We start from the raw sequence: 25,905 nt of genomic DNA, 5'->3' as shown, positions 1-25,905 counted from the left end.
GTTAATGGAACAGATCAGTAAGCACCAGAGTGGACTGTAGAGTCCCTCACATGTTCCCCATCACTTCAGAAAGTGTTCCCTCAACAACTCGTCTTCCTTGCCTGAGCAAAAGATCTAAATAATTCATGCCAGTTTTATTGCTGATCAGACACTTCTGTCAGGAGTGGGATGGCAACTTGGTAAATATGAAAACGCAACATTTGATTTTGATGCAGAGCTACTCTATAAGTAGGCCAGATTTGATTGCTGAAGAAAAAGGGCCCCTGAAACTGGGGATGGCTCTACACCACTCCCCCCCCCCACATCTGATACCACATCCCTCCGGAAGGGTCGATTCTGATCCGACATCTTCTACTTGTCACTCAGAAAATTGTTAATAGAGCAATGTTTCTAGACGTCAATCTGTGAAATACTGACACCTAAACACTCTGCTTCACACAACTGCTTCAGCATTTTTAAAACTTAAAGCTTTTCATGACATAAAAAAGTGGAAGGGGAAAAAATGTAAACAATCTAACAAACAAGCTTTGACGCGCCACAGTAAAATCAAAAAGACAGAGAGAATTTGAGGTTATTAAACATAGTGGATCGGATCATACAGGCACTTGAATTAAAAAAAATCCAATATCTGACCCTGGATCTGATATTAATAACTAGTGATGGGCTGATGAGGCTTCATGAAACCGTAGCCTTATTTTCAGAGCTCAGCAGGTGGCGCTCTCCATTTAAAAATGTGTGGTGTCATTGGAACCTTTGTTCAAAACCAAATACTTTTTCTTATAGCAAAGGGTGCCATCTAGTGGGCTCTGAAAATGAAGGCACTGTTTCATGAAGCCTCAGCTCTCCATCATAGACACAACTTTTTCCTCATGCCAAAAACAGCAACTCTGTATTGGGGGTATAAGACTCCTTTCAGATCTCCTGATAGTCTTTCCATTATTACTGAGAAGATTGACTGTCATTGTTGGTAATTCTCTGCAAGGACGCTGAGAAACGACAACACATCTTAATAATCCAATCACTTCAGCAGGGGCCCTCCCACGTCCTGAGTGGCAGCAGGAGCTTTACATGATCCAGCCGGATCCCTAACTGGCAGCAGCAAAGAAACCTGCGCCCAGACTGAGCGAAGGCCTGTAACAGTGAGCATCCTCCGCCTTCCTGTCACACAGCTGTCGATGAGCCGTCTTCGTGTTCCGCCTGCTTACATGGTTGTTGCATAAGAGAGCACACGCTACAAAACTGCTGAACTAAGAGCCGTAAATGTAACTATTCAATTGTAAATGTGAAGCTTTACTTAATTTACTTATCAGTCTTCTACAGAATACTTGAAAACCAATCTGTGTCTGATGCGTTTGTGCTAGTAGAAGCCTTCCAGAATGTAAATCTGAGCCAAGTGTCTAGTCTGGTGCAGCCAAGTCGATGCTATGACTCATCCCCAAAGATCTTTCCTAAGTTGCATCCGCACCAGTGTAACTGACAGTTAGCCAATGTCTGAAACAGAAAGACAGACCACGACGTGGCTCCTGCGGGACTCGGTTAAAAGTAGCTCCTGTGTCTGGCACAGGGCACTTTGGTTACTGAGTGGACAATCTTCAGCCAGTGGAGTGGACCCCTGTTTCCAGGTCCACTCTCCGGCGCTTGGCAACCCGTGGAGTATCTAACAACAGACCATTACAAGAGGGCAGATGATCTTTTTTTGGCCTCCTTGAGACTCATCAACAGAAAGGTGACCTGGCGACTCACTCTCTCTCTCGCTCTGTGCATGAGTGTGTGCGGGTGTGTCTAGACTGAGTTCCATGTATTCGGTCAGTCGGAGCTCTGCATGTTTTCTTTCCAATAGCCAAGCTTTACAACCATCATTTCAAAAGCATCACCAAAGCTTTACTCCTTTTCACATCCTTAGAACCTCACACTTCCTTCACACATTTTCCTCCATGACCAAACAGCCGACTCGGTCGCAGAAGTCCCAACACATCCTCACTCCAATGGTGTCATATATTGACCTTTGGAAAGTTGCCTTTTGTGTCCAATACTGACGGAAAAGGCAGCCGTGTCCAATTGCTATTTAATGCCCATCAAACAGCCATGCGTTTAAGACACGGTGACTTACACTTCCGTCACCAAGGAGGAGAGCCACGTAAGGGGTTATATAAACAGCAAATGACATCCATCGCAGTTGAGTGAAGAAAGCTTCAGCACGTCTCCCCATGAACCCCACCCTCACGCATTCTCGCACCCCTGCGTGTGCTGCTCCTTGCCTTTTTCGTCAGTATAGGATGAAAAAGTCCACTATCCCAACGTCCGTATATTACGCCGTGGGACTGAGGACGGTTTGAACAAGACATGATTTGACTACAAACTTCTCCTGGCCTACAGTTGTGTTCCACAAGCCGTCTGCAACTACAAAGCTGTTTACTTTACACTTAAAAGATCGCTGCTCGGTGGTTTCACTCTCCTCACATTCAGAGTGCTCAGTACCGGCACAGATGACGAATGATTTCCTATTGTGCGTGAGCCCGCCCCTGCAGAAATAAGTAGTATCTGGGGTGGTGCGTCCTTCATGAATGAAAGACTCTCAAAATGGTGCCCAGACTACCAATGAGCCGGATCATCTGCAGCGTGGTCCGTCTGGCTGCCTGCAAAAGTGTTTAGAGTCTGCTACATTACCCCCCTCTTCTCTCTCTCTATCTCTCCTTCGACAACAAGATCATCCTTTTTTTCCTCCCTCAAGGTTTTATCTGCAATAGTGATTTATTCATAGTGGCCTGCTGCCGGAGCAGGAGTACAACTTGGGGAAACTTTTAATTACTTTCCTCCTTCTGCCGCCGCGTTACCAGGGAGATGGAGGACTGAAGCTCGTACACAGACACGTATCGACCCGTCCCAAAGTTGAAATATCCGTCGTTCATTTGTTTTGCGCGACACTGTAACCCAGGGGGGGATCACCACAGATTCAGAATGAAGGAGGTTAGTCTCCTACCTTCTTCATCATCCTCTCGCCTCCTCCACCTTAATCTCACTTTTGTCCACTTCCTGTCATCAGATCCATGATCCTCATCTTCCTCTTCTTCCATCTCCAACATCCTATCTTCTCTCTAGCCTCCCAAACTTTGTCTCCAAACTTCCCCACATGAGTTGTCCACCTCATAACCTCCTTTTGGTCTTGTCCTACCTACCATAGAGTCTTCATCTCTGAGTCTTCTAACTCAGCACATCTAAACCATACATCAAGGCAGTGACCTCTACTGTCCTGTATAAATCTCCAGGACATGATGCCATGCATCCACACAATGAAAACAATGTCATGTTGGCAGGAGATGCAGAACTAGCAGTACCAGAGTAACTATTGGTGTCTAACTATCTTGTGCAACTGGGTGTCAGAACATACAAGCAGGTGGAAAGGGGAGCACCCACCCAAAAATCCGAAAGACGTCACACTAGTGAATCCAAACACAAACGCCTGTAGCGCTCCGTTTGTGTTGTTTGCAAAAGGCCGATTGTTGCAGCGACTCTTTAACTTGCGGATATGCTGCACACCAGGGATGTTGCTGACTCGTCTGGCGTTTAACAGTACGCAGGGTGCACTTGATGGGTCGTTACATTTCATCTATTAAGCGTTGTGTTACATCACTCATTGTCAGTGTCGTGAAAATGTCCGGTGCTTATTTTCACTCGCATCATTGCCTCAGCTCTCTCCGTCAGGGATTGACTCCAAATACTGTTTCCATCACCTCTACTCTTCCTCTGCCTCACACTCTACACCACAAAGATCTGTTTCAGACCAATGAAGCAAACAGAACCTCACTATTTTTCAGAGCAATGATGGACTCCCCCGGTTTATGAAACAGATTCATCAACGGAGCATGAAGAAGAATGCGGTTTATGTAACCCAACCAGCGGTTTCTTATGACCACGCAGGAGCGGAGAGAGAAGCGGCAGCTTGGCTTCTAATCCTCCTCCTGTGCCGCTGCATTCTTGAACCACATTAGGGCGCTACAGAAGACGACAACAGTCAGATGCATTTGTATACGTTCAACCTTTTTTCCCCCCAGTCATTCAACCAGCTTTCACTCAATGGGATTTCTTTTCTCCGCCATCAAACAATTCACTTTAGTGCGTTTGCAATCCATTGCCTCTAATGATCAGAGGGATTACACGAGAAAGGTATTGGCAGCGGATTTCAGCGGGATGGGAAAGGGGTGCAGTCTGTCCTGGCAGATGTCTGTAGCAGGAAAACCTGCCAGGTATCTCCTGTGGAGATTGCAATTTCTTGGAGTGGACGCATCAGTGAATGTGTTTCCTTCAGCGCTGTGAGGTGATGCATCCGTGGCAGGTATTTTATTGAGGGAGCCACTGAGAGCTTGGTAGCATCCTCAGCGTTCAGGCCTCACATGTGTCAGCATGCGATCGAGCTAATGCGATTCATTCACACTTCCAGAGCCATCACGCTCGCTTGGCAGGGCTTTTCCACGCTGCTGCTGCGTGTTTCCTCACAAGCCTGTCAGCGTCTCTCTTCTGGGGTTTCAGATCCGGCAGCGCAGCGACACAGCTTCGCCATCATGACTTGGCATGCAAAGAGAGCGGGGTGGGACGGAAGGATAGGCGGGATTCTCTCTCTCTCTCTCTCCAGCAGGGTTGTTTCTCACCTCAGGCCCCAGGGCGCCACACACCAGATGGAACTCACTTAATTATGCACCAGTATGGCGCTGAGGTCAAACTGGATGTCGAAAAGGCATGACAGGTGGTGCACCCTTCAGTTCCTGGACAAAACTCCTTTCAAGGATTATGTCTTGTTATGCAAGGGTGGGGAATGTGAGCTTTTACTTTGGCTGTTGGAGCAGTTGGCCGCAACACGTTCTTGGTTGGATGAGCAAACTGGAGGTCAACTATGGGAACTACCTGTTATGTGGCCATGTTCTTGTCTCAGTGTTTCTTTAGAGATGTCTAATTCATAAATGATGATCTATACGTTTACTGACTGGGACTGAAAGCCGTCTGGCTACATCCTGGCCATGGCCTTTGCGGGGTGTACGATCATGGCAAACCCAGGACACAGTGGAAAATCTACCAGCTCCCCTCAGAGTTGGAGAATCACCAAACTGTTCTCTGAGCCATGTGGAGCATTTTCTTACACTTGAGCCTCAGGCAGCTGGGTCATTAGCCCTCATTCATGTTCATATCCTCTTGCCAATGGGCATAGCGTGCCTCTTCTGGGGATGGGTTGGTTTCCACTTTACCATCTTGGAGGTAAACTGGGAAGAAAATGCATGTCTGCCTTCATTTCCCAGGAATTTCTTTCCCACTGCCACTTGTTTCTCTCTTTTGTAGAGTTTCAATCCTTGTTGAAAGTGATCTTTGTCTGCTCATCTAGTGATGTTCCTTGCCAGCCATGCCGCCATGAGAACCTAGAAGATCATCGACTCCACCAGGAATTTCACCATCAGCTGTGATGAGAGCGTCTCTGTCACGTTGTCATCCATTGTCCTCCTCCCCACACAGATTTTTTTGTTGACTCTTATTTTGCCATTTCCTTTCGTTGACTTTGAACTTCCTCCCTTATTGCAGCACTTTTCTTTCATCTGTCATATCTTCCCTTTTTCCTTTGCATCATTCATTTCTGACAGAATCAGTTTCTCCAAACTCTCCATTGTGTGGCTTAAACGTCCCTATCTCCATGTCTCCGTCGACTTGCCCTTGTTATCCTCAATGGTTTCTTCCAGCAGGTCTGATGGACACCTATGGATATTTTTGCCCTTTTTTGGCGACTTTTCGGTGTAACTTTACTCAGATCAATTTCTTTTCTTCTGCGTTTCAGACCGTCTCTAATAGTTTTAAACGTTTGACTCAAGTCTTCAGTCCTATCCAACAAAGGAGTCTCATTCAGAAGTGTCGACTATTCATGACCATCTTGTCTGGTTCCTTTAATATGACTCAGCAAACCAGAAAATTTGCCGTGGACTCAGAGTCCAAAACTAAATTCCGCGGGTGTCTCTCTCGCCAGCATCATTATCTGCAGACGTTGATCTTATTTGTGTCATCTGGACGGCCGTCGTCTTCCAGACTGAGTTATACCGCTGACAAGTGAGCTGAATCATTGATGGCACTATTACTGCCTGATGCATCTTTCAGCAGCCAGGAAGATTGGGCCGGTTTTAAATAGCTTTGTGCCATTTTTGGAAAAATGAGCGCAGCGATTCGATTAGTAAAAAATAGGGACAATTTTATTAACGCTGCTGCATTTCAGAGTATTAACGCCAGATTGAAACAGGAAACACTGACATCCTGAGAGCTGATAATAATGTGAATTTTCTTTTTTTTTTACATTTACCAGAAGCTGACATTTCAGCAAGAAGAAGCAAAATGGAAGCTAACCTGACAGTGGATGGCATTCACTGACTTGCAGGCTCAGAGACAACACTATTTCCTCCGTAGATCAAGGGCATCAATTGTGCCTTCCCGATCACTAACTTTAGACCCACCCCAAGCAGAGTGACCCAGTTCTTTACATGACTTCAAGGATACATTTTTTTTTTTTTTGTGGGTGAATGTACCTCTAGGGGGCTCGCTTGTTACTGGAGTGGTTTAGCTCGCCTCCGTCAGGGGTTTAAATTGCCGCTCTCGGAGTTCGGCTTGCCGCTTTAGGGAGTTCGCTCAGTGCTGTAGGGCTTTCGCAAGCCCCCCTAAAGGTTTGACTCTCTGTTCTTGGGGATTCGCTCGCAGCCAACAGAGTACAATTTTAACTTTCATTAGAATTGGACTCTTTCCAAGTAAATCCCCCCAGCTGAAACTGTTAGAAATGTTTGAAAGCAAAGTAATATTCTCAAGACCATCTCTGCTCTACTTTAGCATGTCGTAATGTGATGAGCTGTATAGACAGATATACGTTGTGTGTCTAGTCATTTGCATCCGATGGTGCAACGACAACATATTACCACAAGTGATCCTCTCCATCCTCGCTCTCATTCTCTCTCAACCTTCACCATCCTACGCCCCATATAGGGGACGCCTGCTGTTCCTGGAGGCTCAAGCAGATAAGATGAACTGATCACATCAAGCACATACTGAGCTGTGACAAGCACACGCACACACACACGCTGCGTATACAAACATACGTTGGCAGACACACCAGCGCCCTCCTGGTAATCATTTGGATGACAAAGTGCTCTCGTCGTCACATGCCAGCAGAGATATTCCCTTCTTTAAAAAGCTCTCGCAGAACCATTAGCTTATACATGCAGGAGATACGCGGGGCCCCTCTGAAGCCGGGCCAAACGCTCCTCGTCCTATATGGGTATAATGAGTTCCCCTGATCTGTCCAGGCTCCATTGTTGTAGCAGAACAAAAAAAGCCCTAATCTGTTTGTGTGTTGTTGTGACTCAAGGGAGTGGAGGCGTCCTTCAGACGATCTAACCGCTATCAAAGACGTTTCATTGTTTGGCTCCGTCCTCCAAAGTCCTCTGCATCCTTTCCGGCAGAGCCGTGGCTGTGGAGGCACAATAATACATTCCAAGATTCTCTCTCGCCTATTGTCAGAGACTGGTAATTGTCCTACCACCTACTCCTGAGTGTGGCGTCACGCATGTATTGCTCATCTAGCAACATCTCTGTCGTGATGCGTTAGGGGATGGGCTCGGCACAAACTAAAGGGCTCACACTGACTTGACAGAGGTTCTGCTTCTTCCTTTGTCGATAGTTTTATTTCTTAGTCACCGTCAAGGAAACCAGTGGACACTTTGCACTATACAATCATACCTTGCTCAAGTTGTTCAAGATTATTTTCCAGTTTTTCCTCCAAATATCAACGTAGTTTTTAAGTTTCCCCGTTTCGGATCTTAACTTGTCACATTCCACTTCATGTTGTGCTTGCTGTTGTTATCATTAAGCTTTCCATTCTTGGACGGTAGTGGTTTAGGTCACCGTTCTAAGGGTGTCCCTCACCTCTCAGGCGGTTTTCTCTCAGTCCTCGCCATCACTCGTTGCTCTAAGGGTTACTGTTGCTAGGGCTTCAGCTAGCCTTAAGCCGAGTTCTGAGACGGGGTGCCCCAGTGTCTATCAATAACAGCGCTCTCAAATCCCTCGTCGACCAATCACATGCGAGTGTTGCCAACCGTGAAATGTGGATAACTACGAGATTTTGCCTATAAACAAATATGGCACCCCTCAAGGCAAAGTCACGTGTCCACAAATGAGAATTACGAATTGAATTCAATGACATTACGAGGACAGAACACCCTTTTTATGTAAACCAATATGACGGCACTACGATTAGGGCACTATTCAGGCACAAAGTATAAGAAATGTAGCGCGTCCTGCTGAAAAAACAGGGCGTACGATTCCTCTGATTTTTCAGTTAAGTGCTCTCAACCTTCCGCAAGTTTTCTCTACTCTTGAAGTCTTTTCATCAGGCTTTCTTTTAGGCGCTTCCCTTGACTTTCTGTTTTTCTTTCTTGCCTTTCCGTCTTCCACTGTTATGTTCGGTCATTTGTTGCCGAGAGCTGCCGTTGAGTGGAACACTTTGTTGCCCGTGGAAAGGTCTCCAATAACGAAGCTTCCAACAACGTGTTGTTTCCATCAGAACATACAATATGCAAGAGGATTCAAACATCAACCAAGTGTAATGACCCGTAAACCCGAGTGGATGATCTCGCGAGCTCGCTGGCAACTTAATTCAGTATTTCCGACTCTCTCTGCTGGCGTTGCTCACAGAACTGCTGCGTTAAATGATGAATGAGCAGCGGAAGGAAAGAAAGAGAGAAGTGCGCTGGAACTGGAGCACAGCGTGACGTGGCAACTCTGTGATGGTGACTTGGTCGGGGTAACAAGGGAACATGCTACAGTCTGAGAGAAAAAGGAAACGGGTTCTTTAAATTCAGAGCATGACGAGCCCTTAAGCCGTCCCTTTGAAATTTACCTAATCAGCTTTGTCATACTGTAGCTGTGCGAGTGTGTGTGTGTGTGTGTCTGTTGAGGGGCACCCAAGTGTGCTTACTTACAAGACGGATGCTTGGGGAGCCATGAAGAATTCAGCAGCGACTGTATTCTAAAAGGAAGGATGTTGATAATAGAGCTGAATGTGCGGAATCACTGGCAGTTATTGAGATTCATTTGTGGCTCTGTCACGAGATTCTTGGCAATTCAAGCCCGAGTTCCAGTTAACACCGACCTGACACAGTTATTGTAAAACAATTCCGGCTCGGAAGTGTCCTTGAGTGACTGGGTTTTCATGCGTTTGCAGAATGTGAGTCGAGCGCAGCCTAATTTTAGGAGTCGGATGTGTAATGTGTGTCGTATCCATCGGAGGTGTGAGGTTGGTCTGCGCCAGTGGGAAGAGATGTGACAATATTTTTGCAATGAGATAAATCCTTTTTGACGGCAGACCTTGGTGTAGATCATCCAAGTCAGTCGTCAGATATTGGAAAGATCAATTTAAGACTCTCACAAACAGCCACTTTGATAATCGATTACCGTAAATTCCGGAATATAGAGCACCACCAACTAACCCGATCTATAGGTTTGCGGGGCCAGTGGTGCTGTTTGCACCTTAAAAAGGCTTAAAAATGCACAAGGATCACTTCTAAACTGGTTTGGAAAACGGACTGCAGCATGGAAACTGACTCATGAAACAAACTGGACAAAGTTCTGAACCTCAGTTGCCAACTCCTCACATCTTATTGACATTAAAGCACTCAAAATGTGCTGTTTTTCCGTGTGTCCAAAGTTCCGACACCAGAGCTGGTCTCAGCTGCTGCTCAAGAGATCGGCTCTGTGGGCGGAGCTGTGGACACGCGGGAGCGAAAACGGCATATTTGGAGCTTTAAGGTCAATAAAATGTGTCTAATTTAATCGGTAGCATGACACTCTTTAGCCTGTAAAAACCCATATGTAAGTCGCATTATCGTGTAAGGGTTCAGACCGCGAGAAAAAAAGTAGCGGCTCATAGTCTGGAAATGATGGTAATTAATAGCGATGAACCATGACAAACAGCCACCTCGACTGGCTTCTCTCATCATGGAGGACCAGCTGTTAGACTTTGAGTTTCTTTAGTGGCCGAGCTTCTCTCCCCGACTCTGACGCGGTTACGGGCGTACAAACAAAGTCAACAATACCAGCGAATGAGCTGACTGTTTTTGGTATTCAAGGCCAGAGGGGGGTGTTGAACGGACAGATCGACTCTGAGAAAATAGCAATGACAGAGAGGTAGATAGATGGCCCGCAGCTTGAATGCTCTGGTGAGAAAGAACCATGTATTAACACCAAGACTTCTTTGCTTCTCCACAGATCGAAGACATTGTCACACGGATACAAGATGAGAAAGCTGGTGGAGTGTCAATCCGGACCGTAAAAAGCTTCCTCTCCAAAATCCCCAGCGTGGTTTCAGGTGAGCTCAGGACTTGCCTTATGCATTATATTATGATCGCACTTTACTGCTGCGAGGCAACTGGGCGACGACAAACAAGAACTATAATGTGACCTTTCAGTGCTCATTTGAATTGCTGATACAGTTAAAGGCGAGTGATGCCTTTCCCAATAAGACCTTGGCCACCAAGGAAATGGCCTGCAGTGCCATGCGATCGCCGACACGCGGCGGAAAGGCCACTCGCTTTCGTCCTTCTCTGCGCATGTATTTTGAATGACTCATTGGTGTTTGACTGGGGTTGCTCCCGCTCTGCTAGCGGCCATCTCTGACTCACTCCTTCACATGGTGCCCCTCAGCCTCAACATCTCTCTCTCTCTCTTCAGCCTCTGCCAAGCTCCCAAGCGACGGCCAAATAATGCGCTGTCCAAGATTAGGGAAGCTACAAAGCTGCACCAGTTTAGTTTATACCGGCACTTACTCAGCCTTGACCCGCAGCTTGAATACAAGTAACATCCGACTTGCGACCCGCTCGACTTACGTCCACCCAGCAGATGCTTTTTTTTTTGTTTTTATTCAATGTCTGGCACTGCAGCACGTAGTAGCCCGGCAACACGTACGGCTCTCACACAGCCATCTACCACTACAGTTGTACCTATAACCCTTGCGTCGGCTATTTTGAATGGCATTCGACTTACATCCAGTCCGACTTATAACCGAATGGTCAGAATGATCCCGGATGTCAGTAGGATGTTACCTGTATTCCTGAAAAGTTATGGCACTCAAAAGTCTTTCTGTTTCACAGGCGCAGACATCGTCCAGTGGCTGATGAAAAACCTCTCTATTGAGGATGTAGGTATGTCCCAGGCTGGGAATGATGTCATGTCCAAAGACTTCCCGAGGACTCAGAAAACATTTTCCCTGCAGCTGAAGCCATCCACCTTGGAAGCCTGATCGCTGCTCACGGCTATATCTTTCCCATCTCGGACCACGTCCTGACGCTTAAAGATGACGGAACCCTTTATCGCTTCCAGGTACAGCACAACAACGGCCATGAGTGGTTCAGAGTCAGGCTGGCACAGCAAGGGAAATGGGGGTTGTTACACCTTCGGTGAGGGCTTGAACTGGGTTTTCACAGCGAGGTCCGTAAGAGCTTGGCTCTTTTCCGGATCACCACCGTCCCATCATTTGGCCAAAGACAGACGTCTGGTTCTAAGCTGCCGGCATGCTGCCTCGGCACTTTCCAACCCCCCGCTCCAATACATTTATTGTATTGCACAAGATTAAAAGCCATTAATGCGCCGGGGCTGCATGTGTCACACATGCTCATTCAGCAGCGGCTAAAAATATTCCCTCTGATGTTGCTGTGATGCAACGGCCCCACGTCATTGGAAACCACTAAAAAGAGTCCACGGTGCATTTGCAATCCACTGGCTAGTCTCCATAGCTGTGTTGCAAGGAATAAAGAGCTCTAAAATCTGCTCTATAAATACACCCCCAGTGCACTCCACATTTGCTCACCAGTGAAGAGGCAGTTATTGAAGCTACCTACAATTACTGAGTTAAAGGATTGATCAAGGGACGTTCTTATTCCACCCTGCTATTCAGGCAGCATGTAGTTGCCGGGGATCCATTATTAATAAACTCTTGAATGTGAAATATCAGTTGCAACGACAATTAAATATGGATGGAGGCAAAGATAGCGACCACCTCATGGAGAGAACGCCACAGCGACATCACCGCCCAAAACAGAGCAGAGGTTTCTTAAGGTTTGTTTCATGAGAATGAATATTGTTATGTAACTTCTTACTGGTTTTTCAGTCTCCGTATTTCTGGCCATCCAACTGTTGGGAGCCTGAGAACACCGATTATGGTGAGTCAAATGAGTTTTTATCATTGAAGCCTGACGTTAGCAGAACTAGTAAAAAAAAAAGAAAACAACAACAACAACAATCTCTTTAGTTTGTGATGGTCGTTGAGTGTTTCAAGCGCATATTCTGTGTATATTTCTACAGTTTTACATATTATTTTTCATTTTATATCAATATATGTATATATATATTTTTAATATTATATTTTTGGACATTAGGAAAAAAAAAAAGGTAAGCTGAGCGATACCACCCCAAGTAAAGTCACGTTATTTCTGAATGAAATATGGTGAAATAGAAGGAAAATGTGATTCCATTTCAAACGTAAAGGGAAGTATAGTTGTGTTGTGGTTTTTTTGGTCCCTGACTACACGATTCTGATTCAAAAATAAGATGATCGAACCGACAGAATCGTTTGCTTCATTTCTCCATATTTCTTCATGGATAATTCTCTTCTTGCTCCTGCAGCCATCTACTTGTGCAAGAGGACGATGCAGAATAAAGCGCGACTGGAACTGGCAGACTATGAGGCTGTGAGTACTTTGCTAAGTGAAGTGCCTTTTTGTTCAACACATTTTCCACATGCTTGTTACCTGTTGTTATCTCATGAGTGCATTTGTTAGCTGTAACATTATGACCACCAGTCAAATATTGTGTATAGATTGTGCATCAAGTTGGCGCTGGCCTACAGCTTTTCTTCATCAATTCCCGAGTACAAAAGCCCAATGGTTTCTTCTGAGTCTCGGCTCACGTGGAGATTTTATACCTGTTTAGTTGACACAGGCAGTGAAGGAGCTAGAGAGTGGTGAAGATAAGAAGCAAGCCTCAAACCAGCTTCTGCAAAGGTCAGGAATTAACATGTGAATAGTTTAATCAATGCAGCCGCCCAGAGTGGACCCAGTCCAGGGGTCGGATCCTGGTCAAGTGCGGCGCAGCTGAGCCTACGACAAAGGGGATGAATTGGCGCATTTGAGGGGAAATTGAAGGGAGTTTTTTTTCCTCTGTGTGTGCGCACGTCTTTAGGGCGGAGACTGACTATTACAAAGGAAAATTGTCAGGTCGACACATGCATGGTGTAACCAGGTGGTCAGAATGTTACAGCTGACTTGCACTTTAACCCATATGAAACATGGCAATGACATCATCAGCTGACCTGCCATGCTTGTGGTCGGTCCCTCCAGGAGAATCTCGCCCGGCTGCAGCGTGCCTTCGCCCGGAAGTGGGAGTTCATCTTCATGCAGGCTGAAGCTCAAGTCAGGTGACTCCTTTCTCACTAGGTCGCTCTGGTGCTCCTCTTTTTTTAAGTGACGTCTTGACTGGAAGACAAGGAACCACTCAGGTTACAAGTTTTACTTCTACTGTAATGGCTCCATCTATTGGTCGTAAGTTGTGAATACACATAGTCACTCAGCATAACACATATCTTTAAAAAATATATATATATTTTACTGAACAGAGGTCATGTGTTTGTCAACAAAAAACAAAAAAGCAGTAAATACAACATAAGACTGAATCACAGAATCAAGGTTTCGCCATTCATCCTGATGCTGGCTTTTTAAATATTTTTGAACGCCAGTTAAATAAATAGGATGCATGTGTAGGGTAATAATATCGGGTAAAACAAATCATGGTGGAGAAGGAAATAAGGGGCTTGACGGAGGTATGCACTGTCCCAGTGTCTTTTTAGTTCAATATTGTTTGGATGTGACTTCTCAATTCCCACTCATATATACTTTAAACATTAGAACTTGGAACAAACTATTTGTTATCAGATTTTGGACACTCAAAGGAATTGTCTGTCTGTTTTGGCGTTTTATATCCGTTTTATTCCCAGAATTGACAGGAAGAAGGACAAAGCAGAGAGGAAGATCTTGGACAGCCAGGAGCGAGCGTTCTGGGATGTTCATCGACCGGTGGTGCGTCACATGCTTCAAATTCTGCCGAGTATAAATTCATTTAAACATTTTAAGTTAAAGTAATGATTAAATCCATTCCAATCGATTACTGAGATCATGTGAAAATACTAAATAAAACACATACGTTTTTCATTATATTGTGTCATGTATTCCAAGATGAGATTTTTGTTTTGCAGCTTTACATGCATCGTTTTCTAAACTCCATTTTTCAAGGAAGCATAGCGTATTTCAGCCTGACGTCTGTATGTCGTTGTCGCCCCCTGCAGCCCGGCTGCGTCAATACAACAGAGATGGACATCCGAAAGTGCAGGCGAGAAAGGAACCCACACAGAGTGAAGAAGGTAAGGACGGATGTTTGAGAAGCGTCGTCCTCATGAGACCCACTCAGACTTTAATGGAAAAGTGACATCCAGACAGATTGATGGCATCAGCACCGGTGTCATTAATCATACAGCAACGGCGGGGCCCGGTTCTGTCTTACCTTGATGGTCCAGCTCGTCTGTTCTCCTCCGCAGTCCGTGTACGGTGTCCCAGACGACGGCCAGAGTCAGCCCAGTCCGGTCCACATCAGCTCTCAGCAGAGCAGGAAACCCACCAAAGAGGATGTCCAGAAGGAGGTGAGTCGCCGGGTGTGAGGGCGGCGGGTCATCAATCGCAGAGGCAGCACGCTGAGGCAGTTCCCCCCCACAGATCACCTTCCTGAACATCCAGCTGGACCGACACTGCATGAAGGTCTCAAAAGTGGCCGACAGTCTGATGGGCTACACTGAGCAATTCATGGAGTACGACCCATTTGTGTCGCCGACGGAACCCTCCAACCCTTGGGTCAGCGACGACGCCTCATTTTGGGATGTGGAGGCCAGGTGAGCTGGACCATCATGGAGCGCCACCGCTACAGCACCTGAACTTTGAAGGGCTAGAGGAAACATACAAGTGGTTGAGTGGTTAAAAAAATACTTGTCTCTGAACAGTCGTGACCCCAGTCAACAGCGCGTCAAGAAGTGGGGCTTCAGCCTGGAGGAGGCTCTGAAGGACCCTGCGGGACGAGACCAGTTCTTGAAGTTCCTCGAATCAGAGTTCAGCTCTGAAAACCTCCGGTGAGATACTGAAACATATTTTTGTCGATAGCAACTGCTTTTTCCAACGCCTTGTCTTCCCCTCCGAAGGTTCTGGTTAGCGGTCCAGGACCTGAAGCGACGGCCGCTGCAGGAGGTTTCCTCACGGGCCGAGCAGATCTGGGAGGAGTTCCTGGCGGAGGGAGCACCGAGCTCCATTAACCTGGACTCTCACAGCTACGAGCGCACCAGCCAGAACCTCAAAGACCCGGGGCGCTACAGCTTTGAGGACGCTCAGGTGAATGGCGTCATGACATTAAGGGGCACTGAGGCAAAGCCACTGAGGCACTTGCAGAGTTGCAGAGAAGTTGCAGCAAGCCAGGGTAACTGGCGTGTTGGGCTAAGGAAATGCTGAGTCTCTCAACGCGGCTGTTGCAGGAGCACATCTTCAAGCTGATGAAGAGCGACAGCTATGCACGCTTTCTGCGATCCAACATCTACCAGGACTTGCTGCTGGCGCGGAAGAAGGTGAGGCGGCGCTCGGCTCCCGTTGCCGACGGCTCATTTCTCTCGCTGTCCATTTCTCTAACCAGTGTGATCGCGTGATGCCGGGTGTTTTTAAGGCCGATAACGATAACAGGATTTATTATGACCACCGTCACAAAGAGTTTGTGATCCAGGTCTGGGGCTATCGGTAACTTAGCGATAACACTTGTAAGGTGTTCCAAGCTTCAATACAACAATTCAAAATGGGAAAGTCTTGCGAATTAGCCGGTGGGGATTAAAGACTACCCCATGAGGTGAGGCTGGAAGACCTGTCATAACAAGCTGAAACCTATAGTGACACCCAATAGCAAAGTTGCCATCCCGTATTGAGCACAGCCAAGAGTCGCGGCCCCTTCAGGAGTGTTTTATCACGGCGCCTTGAAATCACACGTCATGTGATCTCTGTCCTCATGAAGCTTTTCTTTTTATCATTTTTGTGCAAGTTTTGAACAAATGACAGCTGCCTCTGTTCATGCTAGCCCCTCCCCCCTCTCTGGTTCCACCACTGCTCCCTCTGCTGGCCTGTCACCCCAACCTTCCCCTAAAATGGATTCTTCCTTTATTCCTCCTCTCCGGCCTCCTTTTCTTCTCCCCCTCCCCCCTTTTGTTTTTGCACTGCTTGGCCCGCTCTAATGACATCACCCCCGACCCCATCAACACCCGAACCTGACCCAAACCCTGCTTCCCCCCCTTCCCCAAACAGCAGCCAGCAGACACTGAGCAGGGTCGCCGCACATCTTTGGAGAAGTTCACCCGCAGCGTGGTAAGTCCACTGGAGCCGCGGCTGCTCAAACCCACACTGGCTGCCTCACTGTCCGTAGTCGAACTCTAATTCGGTCTTTTGATCACGATTAATCTCACATTTCTGCAAGCGGCTCGGCGGGAACGTTATGTGGATTTCTTTGACCTTCCAGGGGAAGTCGTTGACGGGAAAGCGTCTGACCGGACTAATGCAGTCGTCCTGACGTCACGAGATGGGACACGTCGGATGGCCGCCATTCAGGTCGGTCTGATACCGCTGCGGGAGTTCACGCAAGAAAGCACCGACTCCAGAGCTGCCAAATCCAAAACTCTGGCTCTTTGACGGGATTTTGTTTCCTTCATGTTTGTTTTGGAAGAAGCACATGGTTTAATAAGCAATGTAGAGAAGATATTTATGTGGCAGCAGCAATAACTAGAGCACGAGACCATTTATTGCTTTTCAGGAACTATATTCAGTCTTTTTTTATAGCCATGAGAGTTTGTATCTATATCCAGCAGCAGCACCACATGAAACAGAAACTACGCTAGTGTTGACGGTAACCAAAATGTCCCAGTCCCATCCAGTGCTGCGTTCTCGTGACAGAGAAGTTAGTTGAGCTTCGCCATCCGCCACCGGCAGATGGTTGGTCCACCAAAATAAACTCTCTCTCTCTTGAATGCAACACAGGATTAGCGGAATAATTGTTCATGCTTCATTACATTCCAAACTCTAGCATAAGGGCTTCATGTAGCATTTGAGTGTTGCATGTTTCTACACTAAAGGGCCTGATTTACCACAAGGGAAATAACTTCTGGCTAACTTCCAGGTCAGTATGGGAGATTTCGCACTTTGTGGAGGCCATTATCGGAGGAGGCTTCACTCCAAGGTCACACTATGAGGGTTAGCATGAACAGTGTTAGCGACAGTTCGTAGGATCGGAAGGGCAAAGGCGAAACTCTATCGTTTCTTGCCGTTGGTTTTGGGACAAGTCTAACAGGAAACGCCTGTTAGTTGAATTAGATTTTGGTACCTAACCTGGAGAGCGGTAAAACTGCCTGCTGTTAGAGATGAGGCTCACCATCCCGTAGAGACTCTCGAGTTCATGTCCCCTCAAAAGCCACCACCTACTTGGTAGCAAATCAGGCCTCTAACCTCTGTGCAGTGACCAAGAACCCTACAGAAGTCCTCACCTTTGCGGTTGCCACCACCAGGTGGACCACAAGGGCCAGAACCAGACTGTGTCGAGTGCTTTTTGTTTTCTACATCATGATGTCATTGCTCCTGTTGAGGAGCTGCCTGCCTGCAGCCCAAACGGTTAGTAATTGTTTATGTGCATGGACTAGTCTGTAGTCACACGAGGGAGAGCAGCGCGCATGTGTGCGGGAGCCTCCGCCCAAAGACTGCAGACGAATGGAGGCCGGCTCAGTGAAGAGGCAGGACTGAAACGTTGGTGCACACACTGGTGCTCCTCGGAGGATTCTCCTCCACACAGTTCCACCGCGAGGCCAGCGACTGCAACGCCTACTGAAAGCTCTGATCATCTATCTCCCAGCCGTCGCTCTGCAACAGTCCAGGTTTCAGCGGACAATAAGACATTGTCTCGACAACCTTGGGGTTACACGACTAAATGTTACTGTTTCGGCGGATACAGTGCGAAATGTTATAATGAAAATAAAGCACACAAATCTGAAACGGCACATTACTATGCATGTAACATGTTCAGGGCATTTTTTTGAGCTTTTAGTTTCTCGATCAGCGACTACTGGCACAGAGCAACACTCCAGCACCTGCTATATTAACATGGGAACCAAATAATAAAACAAAACAAAAAAAACTCTGCACCAGTGTGTGTCGTCTTCTCTTGGGTCAAGTTTCTCTGGTTTGTTTGTCTAGAACGTTCTTGAATATCAGCCACCAAATCCGAGAGAGAGTCACTTTTGTGGCGAGACAGAACCCAATACATAACACATTAGTCCATCAGTCATCATAAACCACATGAACCTACAGAGCACCGAAGAGCATCCAAGCTCTTCCAAGTTGGCTAGTTCCCCACCTGCCCTGAAAACCCTGGAAATATGCTGGTCTGCTTCAGTGGTATTCTGTTTACTTACGGCCAGAGGGAGAGCTCTAAAACATAAGCACATTGATTGGTGGAAGTAATTATTGATGCGCTAGCTTGACACTCACAGTCAGAGCTGTTTATTCCCTCCCATCAGTGACATAAACAAGGATTGTTAATGGACACAAAGGTGCCATTCAGCCCGGGGTTTTTCATAAACAAAAGACTTCATTGGTCTGCAACTTAACACGAGGACAAAAAAATTGAGATTTGAGCACGACCAAGTCTAAATCGAGTTAATCCGAGACCAAACCAAGACCTTGACTATATGGTCTTGAATATGAGACCGGTCTCAAGTCCGACAACAAATTGTTACACGGTGTTACCATTGTACCTATATTCCCAACTGTGGCACCGTGTTGTCAAACAATTTATTAATCTATGTTGAGTCAGTGTTTGAGACTCATTTCATAACACCATCTTCACCTCAACAAATGTACCAGGAAAACACTGTCACCGATGCATTAACATGACTATGGTTTCCATAGTGCAATAAAACATCTTCAATCTCCTACAAAGTAAGTACTTTTGAGTGGACTTACCAAAGTTAAAATTGTTGCAGTTTTACTGAGATGGCTGCTATGACTTATTTCGTATTTCGACTGTTCGGCCTTGGGTGACCCAGCCATGACACACAACCAGAGGAACCTGTGGAAGCATTGAGATCTGTAAGGCAAAACAGGTCTGGTCGCTTGGGTGTGATGTCAACCCAGGCTATATATATATATATATATATATATATATATATATATATATATATAGCTGATTTTACTCTTTCTCAGGACAAGCAAAAACAGATGCAAGGCATGTATATTCCAATGGGTGCACGCTGAATCTGAACTTATGAGTTCAATCCTATTACAGCTACAGGTGGCTGAGTGTCATGTAGTTACCAAACATCTTATTGGTAGCCAGAGCCTGAGGAGGTCCACAGCCTGACCTTGTGAATGCATGCAATAATAATTTCACGCCACCAGGTGGCAATCTCAGCTGTGTCTTAGAAGACCACCAAAGATACTTACCTAACACCACATCTGTAAATTGTTGCTAGATGTCTGTATAATTTCAAGGCAGACAGAGCAAACATAGGCATGAATGACAACAGTGCAGAAGAGAATCCGCAAAACAGGCAACAGCAGTTCAGCACAGCCCATCTTTTCCCCTGAAATGGGCTGCCACTCCCCACCACCAGGGGTCAGGACAGGGCGGTTTCCATGAATCATTTATTTTTTTTCCTGGAACAATAAAAATAGTTTAACAAACAAAAGACTTCATTTGCTCCATTTCGGACTTGTATGTACAGTTGAGGGTGAAAAGCTCTCCATTTCATCACCTCTTGGCTCCATTCCTGCCCTGATGGCCCGTCGCTGCTGCCCCAGCGGGGCTGGCCCGGGAGCATTAGGGCCTATTGCTGAGTCGTCGGCTATGTCAACACAACTACATTTCTCGAACAGACAATTTCACTTCATTTTAGAATCTAGCCGTCCATACTACCACATGACTAGTAAATCAGGGTTTGACATTTGCATGGGCAACTAGACCAGTTGCTCACTTGCAGAGAACGGATACACCACATTAGAGAAGAAATGCACACTTGTTTGCCCGACGGAAAAACACCAACAAGAAGGTTATCACACGGGTAGGTTTTTTTTTTTAAATCTGGAACTTTGTCTAGTTGGTCCACAAGCCTGGTGAAAGCAAATGGTAAAAGTAGCAAATGGTAGTATGGACATCTCTATATCCAAACGTAGTCATCTGGACATAGCCGTCGTCGAGGTAAAACAGGCTATCAAGCGACTTTGTTAAAGAACCGTAACTTCCGACTTACTGATACAGCAGGTTCGTGATTAAAGACTTGGAAGAGTAATACCGTAGGGAGACACGGAGGGGTGTGCAGAGGGTCCCTGAGGGAGGAGAGGTGGGATACAGAAGCTCAAGGTCAGGATCAATGGATCGGAAAACAAACAGGTCGTTCAGGACAGTGAGCGCAACCAGTGGCTTGTAGATTCGAGCACCTTCATTTAGTCATGAGGCGATCGAGGTCTTTGCCAAGTTTTGGATCGGAGCAAAGTTTCCAGAAGAGTCCGCCACTTATTGCGAAGTGTATTCAAGCGTTAGAGTCCTTCGATGATTACAATCGCATGGATCTGCCACAGAGTCTGGAACAATCCGCCTGAGGCGACCGGGCCCGAGGTATCTGTACAGTCGGTTCTGAAGATCCATGATTAAATAATATTATACAAGAGAGAAAAGACAGTCTCACTGTGGGAGAGTAATCCAGTGGTCCAGGAGATCAGTGTGTCGCGAGGGAGACCGGGACTGTCTCCATGGCCTCATGAGGGGGGGCGGGGTTTATGGCTGTCATCAGAGCTGGTAACCGGGTCAGCTCGGCAGGCTGGCACAGTGATGAGTAATGACGTCTAAATTGTCACATCAGATCACCAAACAAGAACGGGACCGTTGAGTCCTCGGCCTTCCCTGTGGTCCAGAGGGTGGAAATAAAAGCAGCTCCAGGTCCGCAGATCCTTCCCATCGCCTTGATAACACAGGCATATAAAACAGTGGCTCGTTGAGACCGTTGAAATGTATCTTCATTTGCCCGGTTTGATCTGCCGCTTTAGCTCCTGCAACAGAAAGTTCCAGTTAACATTCCCATGTTTTAGGTAGGTGCTTAAAAAACTCTCATAATTCATTTGACTGCGATCAACTTTACCACTAGGTGTCTCTGAATTTCACACAAAGAGCCTTAGAAAAGAAAAGCAGATATTCCATACAGTCGTCCACATGGACACAGAAAATCTTTGGCGTCTTACCTGTCAATCATTTTTCCACTTCAGATCTCATAAAAATATTAAATATTGTTCTTGGCTCCACCTTCACACAGGAAGAGGCCTCACTGTCGCAGTTTGATTCTCACATCCGATCAACGTCCAGACAAAAATCAGTCGCGCTTTAAAAATGTTCCAACTCCTCCAGTGTTTTTGTTCAAAATATTTCAGTTCCTTTTGCTCCAGTGAAAAGAAAAAAAAACACTTCAAAATCTAAAAAGTCAGTTTGCGTCCTTAAAAGTTAATATATATTTATGTTTATATATATATATAAAAAAAGAGTTTATAAATTATTCAACAGTAGATAAAACTTCACTCGGTCCTGAAATCACGTTGTGCTTTCGGCAACAGAAAGAAGCAGCGTAGGTTCGTTCTGAAAATCAGCTCCGGGACTCAGGTCGGACTCTCTATCTGTGCCGGCCCGGGAAGGCGGTGCCGTTGGTGGCAGGCTCCTCCAGGTCGTCGTCCTCGAAGCCGTGGAAGGTGGAGGTGTCGCTCTCGGAGGTGGTTCCGAAAAGCTCCTCTGCTCCGGTGAACGTCCCGTCGTCCTTCTCGTCTCCGCGGTCAGCTGACCCGCAGGACCGAGAAGAGCACAAGCGAGAAGACAATCACTTCATTTGCAGCTTGATGAAGAACAACTATTACAGAACATTGAATTGCTATCGATCCAATGACACAGGTAAGGACACAGGGAGAAACTCACTTGTGCATTGGCAGGTGGGGCAGGGGGAACCTGGTTTAACAGCTTTCTTGTTCACACACTGGCATTTCTTGATGCAGTTGTTGGGAATGCTGGTCCCAACCAGAGCCTTTGGACCTGGAAGAGACACATCATTGAACACACGTTTGTATCTAGAATCCCAGAGACAGTTCCGGAACTTACGTTTGTGGCGGTCAGTCTGTGGGACGGAGGGAGATCTGGACGGGGGGACGGTGCTTCTCTCCCCCGCTCGCTCCTCTTCTGCCATGTGGGAATTTGTGTAGTGGTAACTTAGACCTGCACGGTTTCTGTAGCGTTTCGCGTATACTGTGCGCGACACACACACACACACACACACAAGTTTATTATTAGCCAGGCAAATATTTAGCCATCTCAATAGGAGAGGCAGTACCTGATGGTGAAGCTTTCGAGTTGTGTTTCTGTTTGTATCTGTCTAAAACAGAGAAGCAGAGACGTCAGCATGATAACACTAGAACTGTGGTAGTTTGAGGCATTGCATTATCTCTGTCAGGGACCGCCTCGATGCTCTAGTCTGGAGGTGGGGTCAGGCGTACAGACTGTCGGGCTTGGTTCCTAGCTGGGCTTAGTGATGTGTGTGACCAAGTGACCTTCAAGCGTCTTACATTTTGACATCCTGTCAATAGAAACTCCACCACACTTACTGTCACAGACGTACGGCTTGTCGTCGTCCAGGTCTGCCCTCCTGCGGCCGGACCCTCGACCCTGAAGACCAGGACCGGTGTGAGTCTGTGATGCTGCAAATGGTTGCTACGGCAACAGCAATTCCAACTTACTCTTCCTTTGCCCCGATGTCTCCTCCTGGGCGTGTCCACTTCGAAGTCGTCGTCGTCGTTAAAGGCATCTTCTGCTGCGTCAGCCTCCAGGACCCTCTGGAAGAAAACGTATTTGTGTCGTCATGAGACATAACGCCAGACAATGATACGATAATGATTTCTGGTTTTATGTTTGAAACATGACACTTGTCATTGATGCCCGTCGACAGTGATATATGTGAGAGGTGGGACCCACCTGGATCTCCAGGAGACTGTCCTCATCGTTCTTGGAGTTGTTCCTCTTGTCCAGACCTTCTCCTCGGAGCAAAGCTTCCAGCGTTGTGCTCTGCGCGGGCAACCCGTCCCTGGACATCAGCCCGTTGTCTGCCGTCGGAAATAAACATAAATAACTACGACGAAAACTGGAAATCTTGAAGTGACAAGCACCGGAGATTGTGGAAGTGAATTACAGTACAATGTGTGTGTGCGTGTGTGTGTGCGCGTGTGTGTGTGTGTATTGTGTGTATGCGTGGAGCTGTGAAAGAGCTATAAGGATAAGGAGAAATTCCCAGTCAGTTATAATCTTAATAAGAACCTGGACATTTGATGTAGAAAAGTGCATTCTGGGTGAGGACCAGACCACGTGGCACACATATCGCCTCCTACAGTTGGATTCTAAACAAACAGTGTAGGAGGCAAGCAGGTTGAGCCGGCGCGGCAAAACAAACAGAAGCTCTGACAGTCGATCGCATCTTGTTTACACTGTTTCTTCTCCCGTCTTTTTAGGGATTTTTTTTTTTTCCGGAGCAGATCATCACCATGCAGCAGCAGCCCCTCACCATTGTGTCTGCACACGTTGACTTTCAACTCTCGGCGACGAGACAGACCCCCTCAACCCCTCCCCTTCCTCCCGTCACCCCTGGGAGCCGGTGAGCTATAAATAGAGCCGTCAGCAGCCTGCAGCAGGGAGCCCACTCTGCATGCAGCCCCGCTCTCCAGCACAGCGTCTGCGAGACATCCAGAAGTTTTGCCTGCTGCTTCATGCCGCCGGCCAGCTGTGGAATAACGCCCCGTCGAAGAGAGGCCGGGTCAAATCAGGGCATGCTTCGGCTCGGCTCAGTTTGCCACGACACGATGCACACGCCGCTGTTGTCGGGGAAGAGTGGGAAAAATGGGAAGTGTCGGGGAAACAAAGGATTGGTTCATTTGATACCGCTCCAAAACTTGGAGGCTGAACAATGAATATGTTTCTAATATTTTGGATTGAGTTTAGGTTCGTGAAGTCAGCAACATTTCTTTGAGCTGATCTGTTGCCAGGCGGCAACAGGGGGGTTCCAACTTGTGCAGGTGAGGTTCTGTCTTTACATGAAAGCGGCTGGTTTGCCGTGTTCCACACTTATTAGCCCGGGGTCTTAGGCAGCAATGATCTTGAGCAAATGCACCACAAGTTATTTGTGGATGAGGTGACCAAGGAAAAAGTGTGAAAGTGTTGAGACACCTTGTGAAACTCCAAACTGCTCTCCTCAACACGGTTATTAAATGCCGTCGGCGTAGCCAAACACTGACTGGGCGCTTGCAGCAGCACTAAATCCAATTACGGCGTCTACATCTTGCAAAACAAGTGCACCAGCCGGAGAGAACAACGCCACACTTCATCGTCTGGGAGGCAAAAATGACTGGCAGCTTGTTCAGATCAGCACTCTGAGCACAGCGACACGCTTTTAGCCAGATGATTCCTGGTCATCAGCAGTAAATCACATGGCCACAGCAGCGGGGACGGAGGGAGGTGGGTGCAGGAACGCACCTAGTTGAAGACCGTAGATTCCCAAGTGGGGGTCTGTGGAGGTGTGGAGTCTCCTCTTCTTCCTCCAGCAGCGGGCGGGGTACGTGTACATCTGTCCCGCTGTCATTCCTGGACACAAACACAATTTTGGAATCAACCAAATGTTTTGCAGATGATGTGTGTCTGTTCGCACCCTGGATCATGGGTAGAAACAGTGGTAGAAGCCTCTTCATTTTACAGTCTCCACATCAAAGCGGCTGGTTGAGCGGGTGCTGTTCAGTCGAACAAACCGTTGGAATAATCTGAAGTAAAAGCTAGCCTATTTGGCTGAAATGAAGTTACCTTTCAGTCAGAACATGAAAAACTTGTGAGACAAATCCCCCACAATAATCCCAACACCAAAGTCTGCGGAGGTTGCTATGGTGACAGTTATTTCGGAGGCTGTCAATCAGAATCACACACTCCACAGCTAATTAAAATTAAACTGATGAGTGATCACCTGATGGTCTGCGCCTCATGTACCCCCACCGCGAGTGAGTGTGTCTGTGTGTGCGTACCGGGATTGCGGTGGTGACGCTCCATCCATATGTAGCAGTTGTTTTGAGCCACCCCGGTTTGGGAGTCCAGGAACGGCAGGCGGACGCTGCGCTCGGCACACAGGCGGGCATTATAGCTGCGGCACTGCTCAATGGCATCCTTGTAGAACTGATCACCCAACCTGCAGGGGGCGCATGAGGGATTAGAAAGACTGTAACATTAGCCGGCATAGGATTTCATGTCACTTTTAACAGCACCAACATGACGCTGCGTACAGTTCTATCATGGAACAAAGCTTATATTAGCATACTAGCATGCTAGATTGGTTTCAAGAACCAACAACAACATGACTTTTCTAGCCGCTCTCAGACTGCTCAAGCTAATAAAACGAACTGTGACTCAGAGTGTAACTGGCTATTAATAACATTTGGGATTTCCTACTTTAAAAACACTTTGAAAGCTGTGATCATGAATGAAAGTCTTGAAGACTCCTTGCTGCTTTTTTTTGTGTCCGTTTTCGTGCAATATTTCAAGCACACCTGCAGCTCCCTGTAAACCAAGCTCCAAAATCAGGACAATAAAATTGTTGTTGCACAAAGGCTGCACAGTTACTAAACGCATCTTATTTGCCAGCTGGCTCAGTGACTGCATCCTAACCAGGAA

General features: G+C 46.8%; 2 protein-coding genes across 7 annotated transcripts in view; one reads left to right on the top strand and one right to left on the bottom strand.

Moving 5' to 3' along the window:
* The window catches only part of LOC128747767 (regulator of G-protein signaling 6-like), a 33,093-nt gene extending 14,345 nt beyond the window's left edge, over positions 1-18,748 (top strand). Inside the window, exons 3-17 of one of the 4 annotated variants that reach the window (XM_053845906.1) lie at positions 10,279-10,378; positions 11,160-11,210; positions 11,282-11,388; positions 12,176-12,227; positions 12,691-12,755; positions 13,404-13,480; positions 14,057-14,138; positions 14,405-14,479; positions 14,654-14,755; positions 14,829-15,001; positions 15,110-15,235; positions 15,305-15,491; positions 15,632-15,721; positions 16,443-16,502; positions 16,654-18,409. In XM_053845906.1, the coding sequence (XP_053701881.1) occupies positions 10,279-10,378; positions 11,160-11,210; positions 11,282-11,388; positions 12,176-12,227; positions 12,691-12,755; positions 13,404-13,480; positions 14,057-14,138; positions 14,405-14,479; positions 14,654-14,755; positions 14,829-15,001; positions 15,110-15,235; positions 15,305-15,491; positions 15,632-15,721; positions 16,443-16,502; positions 16,654-16,704 (1,398 nt within the window). In that variant the 3' untranslated portion in view covers positions 16,705-18,409. Of the gene's footprint in view, positions 1-10,278; positions 10,379-11,159; positions 11,211-11,281; positions 11,389-12,175; positions 12,228-12,690; positions 12,756-13,403; positions 13,481-14,056; positions 14,139-14,404; positions 14,480-14,653; positions 14,756-14,828; positions 15,002-15,109; positions 15,236-15,304; positions 15,492-15,631; positions 15,722-16,442 lie in introns of all 4 variants that reach the window. The other 3 variants (XM_053845905.1, XM_053845904.1, XM_053845907.1) reach the window with 3 other exon arrangements.
* Positions 1-25,905, bottom strand: part of LOC128747768 (zinc finger protein DPF3-like) — a 51,823-nt gene that overhangs the window by 17,330 nt on the left and 8,588 nt on the right. The window contains exons 2-13 of one of the 3 annotated variants that reach the window (XM_053845910.1): positions 25,263-25,423; positions 24,727-24,834; positions 23,179-23,306; positions 22,944-23,039; positions 22,812-22,872; positions 22,541-22,582; positions 22,312-22,455; positions 22,132-22,245; positions 21,414-21,996; positions 19,143-21,224; positions 14,620-15,054; positions 13,376-13,538 (exon numbers count right to left, since the gene is read on the bottom strand). In XM_053845910.1, the coding sequence (XP_053701885.1) occupies positions 21,836-21,996; positions 22,132-22,245; positions 22,312-22,455; positions 22,541-22,582; positions 22,812-22,872; positions 22,944-23,039; positions 23,179-23,306; positions 24,727-24,834; positions 25,263-25,423 (1,015 nt within the window). In that variant the 3' untranslated portion in view covers positions 13,376-13,538; positions 14,620-15,054; positions 19,143-21,224; positions 21,414-21,835. Of the gene's footprint in view, positions 1-13,375; positions 13,539-14,619; positions 15,055-18,534; positions 21,225-21,413; positions 21,997-22,131; positions 22,246-22,311; positions 22,456-22,540; positions 22,583-22,811; positions 22,873-22,943; positions 23,040-23,178; positions 23,307-24,726; positions 24,835-25,262; positions 25,424-25,905 lie in introns of those variants that run through there. The other 2 variants (XM_053845911.1, XM_053845909.1) reach the window with 2 other exon arrangements.

This window comes from Synchiropus splendidus, chromosome 16 (genome assembly GCF_027744825.2).
Source record: "Synchiropus splendidus isolate RoL2022-P1 chromosome 16, RoL_Sspl_1.0, whole genome shotgun sequence".
In the NCBI taxonomy this organism is placed as follows: Eukaryota; Metazoa; Chordata; class Actinopteri; order Syngnathiformes; family Callionymidae; genus Synchiropus; species Synchiropus splendidus.
The sequence above is the reverse complement of the archived record's forward strand: the minus strand, read 5'-3'. Positions and strand labels throughout refer to the sequence as shown.